This window comes from Vigna umbellata, chromosome 1 (genome assembly GCF_029865625.1).
Source record: "Vigna umbellata cultivar VRB3 chromosome 1, Vumbellata_1.0, whole genome shotgun sequence".
NCBI classification, from domain to species: Eukaryota; Viridiplantae; Streptophyta; class Magnoliopsida; order Fabales; family Fabaceae; genus Vigna; species Vigna umbellata.
Window position 1 is genome coordinate 6,297,384 of NC_142165.1, and position 4,487 is coordinate 6,301,870.

At 31.4% G+C, this 4,487-nt stretch overlaps 1 protein-coding gene across 1 annotated transcript; it reads right to left on the minus strand.

The window, feature by feature from the left end:
- Positions 1 to 617: 617 nt before the first annotated feature.
- LOC124830275 (protein LEAD-SENSITIVE 1-like) lies at positions 618 to 3,462 on the minus strand. The gene is made up of 2 exons (XM_047303942.2): positions 3,240 to 3,462; positions 618 to 1,477 (listed from the first exon to the last, which is right to left on the minus strand). The coding sequence occupies exons 1-2, from the start codon at positions 3,331 to 3,333 to the stop codon at positions 789 to 791; spliced, it is 783 nt and encodes a 260-aa protein (XP_047159898.1). The 5' UTR covers positions 3,334 to 3,462; the 3' UTR covers positions 618 to 788.
- Positions 3,463 to 4,487: the final 1,025 nt, after the last annotated feature.

Below are 4,487 nucleotides of genomic sequence, written 5' to 3' on the forward strand. Positions count from 1 at the left end.
TTTATGGTCCAGTCTGATTTCGAATTTTTTAAGTTCAACACTATTGGGTTTTTTTCTTTTTCAACACTATTAAATTATTTTGAAACAACAATATTAAAAAAACTCATTTTAAAACTAAAAACTACTCTGAACTAAGATTTTTATTTTTTGTAGTTTTTTAAAACTATGAAACTTAAAAATTAAAACCATCCAAAAACAGGTTTAGAAAATATACCGGAATAAAATTTGTACTAAAGTGAAGTTGTATGGTCGGAATATATCCCGTATTAGCACACCATAGAATATAAATTTGTCGTAAATCTTTCGCACATTTTTTCGCCATTAAAATGATAGATGAACGTAAAATTAGTCGCATCATATTTTTCTGTATACTCCATCCATATACACAACTTAACAACCATGCACTGAAAACAAGAAACTTAGATCTGTGAAAGTCATAGTACCTTTCAATCTTTCATGTTGCCCGTGATATAAGGTGCGTGCACTTTAACAACCAAGAAGGCCTCTGAGCTCAGTTGCACTTCGTCGACAACTGTGAATCAGGTGGTTAGTGTAAGCAAAAATAATATTGCACAGACCTGACTATTGTCACGTTATTTAGATAACAGAAGTCAAGCTACAGGGGAAATCCTGTGTTTCATAATATATTAACAAGGTAGCGAGAAAGTTTTTGCACCCAAATGATAAATTGGTTTATGAACATAAACATAAACTGCAGAAATAAAAACAGTAGATGTTGGAGGGAGTTGAATGTAACTTCACATGTCTACCAGTAACCATCAACAGCATTAATCTTCCTTGGCCATCTCAGTTGTTCTCTCTGATATATCCAGGCCAGGTGATATATCCTGGCCAGGTGTAGCTATAAGCCTTTCCACTGGAACTTTCAGCACATCACGGCGTACTCCAATATCAGACATCAACCTTCCAGCACAGTACATGCCAACACTAACCAATGCCAAACCACTGAAACTGGTGGTCATAAAACGAAGCGGTGTGGAAACTACAGTACTAGCAGCAGATATGTAAGATGCCAATTGCCCACTGCGACCAACACTGATGTTTGTGGACACAAGCAGGCCTGTCTTGCAGTAAATTGCAAAGTCTTCGCAGTTATTCTTGAAAACATTGTAGCCACCAAACCCATTGTCGAGAAGAAATGAAGACCGATGAAGGACATCTTCAACTGGATCAGATGGAGCGAGAGTGCAGGTACCTCCTCGAGCTTTGGCTAGAAAAAATGCAGGTGATACCCCATACTCAAAGATGTATAGATTACCACCAGAAAGAAAACAATCCAAACAGGAACATAAGACACCATCGGTCCTAGTTTGGTTAGCACATCTTGGGCATGGAGTGTCAATAGAATGAGTGGGAGATGAACTTAAAAGGAAATTGTCCAACACAGTCCCTGTTCCAATTTCTTGACCTGCTCCTCTGGTAAAGTGGACCACCATTCCACAGCCAACATATATTCCTGGTATTTTGCATGAAAACCATCGGTAAAACCAAGATGAAAATTTCAATACAATACACAAATAAACAGAAATTTCAAGTTCTTAGCTCAGTTCAAGTTGAAGTATCCAAAATTCAAAAAATAGAAAAAGGTTAAGCCAAACAACAGGATCAACGGCATTGACATCATTAATCTGACCTTAATGCTTATTAATCCTAAAACTCTTGTGAATGATATCTTTTCTATCTTGAAGTCCTCTTTTGTACACACAGAGCCCAAGTATTTTTTACTATCCCACAAAAAAGAGTAGCACATTTACACATGAAAAAGCAAGTGAGCACACACAACCTATAACTTCTCACCCCACCTATCGTTCCTTTTACAAAATATTAAGCAGCCTAGCAAAGCATTCAACCTCTACATTATATGTCCTCATTGACATATAATTTATCCCTTAATCTCAGCAGTTTCATAACTCATGCTGAGTGTTTATTTCCAAATTAATCAAACATCAGATTCAATGTCATCTTACATAAATCGCAAAATAAAGTCCAATTTCTAACTTATTGCGTATGTCCAGTTGTAGAAGTTACATATTTGCATTGTATTTAGGGAACAACACAATAAAACTACAAAGATTGAAGATCACCCACAATTGACCGCACAAATAAATGAGTCACACAGTTCACCAAAGTACATCAAAGGATTGTACAATTGATCATAAAAAAACTAATAGTTATAGCTTTCAGTTTTGAATGTACAACGACAGTTAGAACATAGCCATGAAACATATCAGTGGTTATGTTGGTTCAAATAACAATTGTAAGCCACATTAAAGTGGGAAAACTAAAACATTCAAGGAATAATTTCATAAGAGATAATTTTTTAAAATCTTGAGACACAGCTAGTATTCCCAATCAGAACAGTGATAAGTGCCATCACTGACGCATAATTTCATAAGAACAAACCTACAAAACATCGTTAGCAATATCAACCTCATTCATGTGCTTCTGTAAACAGAATGGTTCAAAATTCGGATATCAAAACTGAGGGTTAAAATCATAGGCTCCCAAATCATACTCATCCATAAATAATTGAACAAAAAAGATTGCCAGCAATTTGAGCAGTTGGCCTTCAATAAAAACCAAAACTACAACAGTTACAGTACAACCCCCCTTCATCACCAACGAATAGAAGGCAAGAACCAACTCTGCCCCACTAGAATTCAGAAATATTCAAAGGTACAAGACACAATCATCACTGCTATCCCTTTATATCTCTCATGGTTTAATTTACGGTCATTTTTTTTATGCAGGAACATCATTTGTGAATAGTAAAGCAACTAAGCTTAAGCCAAAAATAACTGCGGCACCAGCTCTTCAGCATGCTGGATTCTATATTCAGCAGAAAACTGCAGCTAGACTGTAATATATATCGTCAATGCCAACCCAACACAAGACACTGTGAATCTACAATTCATATTGTAAACTAACCAAACCCCACCCAGCATCCATTAGAGATTCTCAATGCAACACATAATAATAAAAACAAAAAGGAGCAATTCTAACAAACCCTAAAAAACCCAAAAGAAAAGAAATATGAATCGGGGGTCGAAATTGACGACACCAAGCAACCGAAAACACAAAGCAAACTTAATTCAGAAGAAAAGACATGAAAAGTCTCAATCTATCTCAAGTATAAGCAAATACAGTGACACAGATTATAAATTTGAAAATAGAAATGAAAAAATAAAAAGAAAAACAATAAGGAATTACGAAGAGACCGTGGTGCGCATAGATGTAGCCTTGCCTCCAAGAGTAAATGTGATCACCGAGTTTCAGATTTTCACGGTCGATCATATTGGAAAGCACTCCCATTTCTCTCTCTCTGAGAGAATCAAAACCAAAGGAAATGGTAGGAAGAGAATCTCAGTTGAATGTGCCCAACTTGTAATGAAGGCTCTCTTATATCACAGCTTAGGATCTTCAATTGCTTTCAGTCATCTTTCTTCTTCTTCTCTCTCTATATGTAATCAAATAGTTATAATCACATAATAACTTTGAAGAAAAATAAACTGTGTAAACAAAATAAAGAAATTATATTTTAGTATTTTTAATATCAATAATTTTTTTTATTGTTGGTAATATTATTTATTTATTTTATTTTTATAGAGATAAATAATTATTACACTACTTTTCAATATTTTTGGAGTTGTCACATAGATTTCAAATTAAAAAACATTACTATTATAAATTAAATCGTTAATATTTGATTATATAATATTATGTAAAATTTATACACAATAAAAATCAAAAAAGAAATTTAAGATAACAATAATTTAAATTAAAAAATAAAAGAGTAAATTTCTGGTAATAAATCAAATTTCATTTAATTATTATTTATGAAATAAACTCATTTAAATCCTCTTCAAATTAATATATATATATATATATATATATATATATATATATATATATTCAAATTAGTTACATGAAAATATTATAACAGCATAATTATATTTTTTTTAAATATGAATTACCTTTATATGATAAAAACTTATGAGATTATATCATTTATATATAACATGTAGTTTATCATTTAATTTTAGTAAACAATTCAAATTGAAAAGTTAAGTTATAAACTCATAACTTATGAATTTATTGTATTATAAACGAAAAAGATAATTCTTAACTTACCACTTACCTACTGTTTTATAAGTTATTTTTGCCAAAATATATCACAAATACAGAAGAAAATTTAACATATATATATATATATATATATATATATATATATATATATATATATTTAAATTGTAAAATATATAATAATGACTCTAATATATTTTAAAAAATAAAAACAATAAAGTGCAACAATACAAATGTTTTTTTTCTAACATACATTAAATTATTTGACAACGTCTAGTATAAGAAAGAAGTTTGGAATGGTATTTTTTAATTTTCTTAATTTTAGTAGAGAACTTATTATGATAAACAAACACATTCTTGATAAGGATCACATGTATGTATAA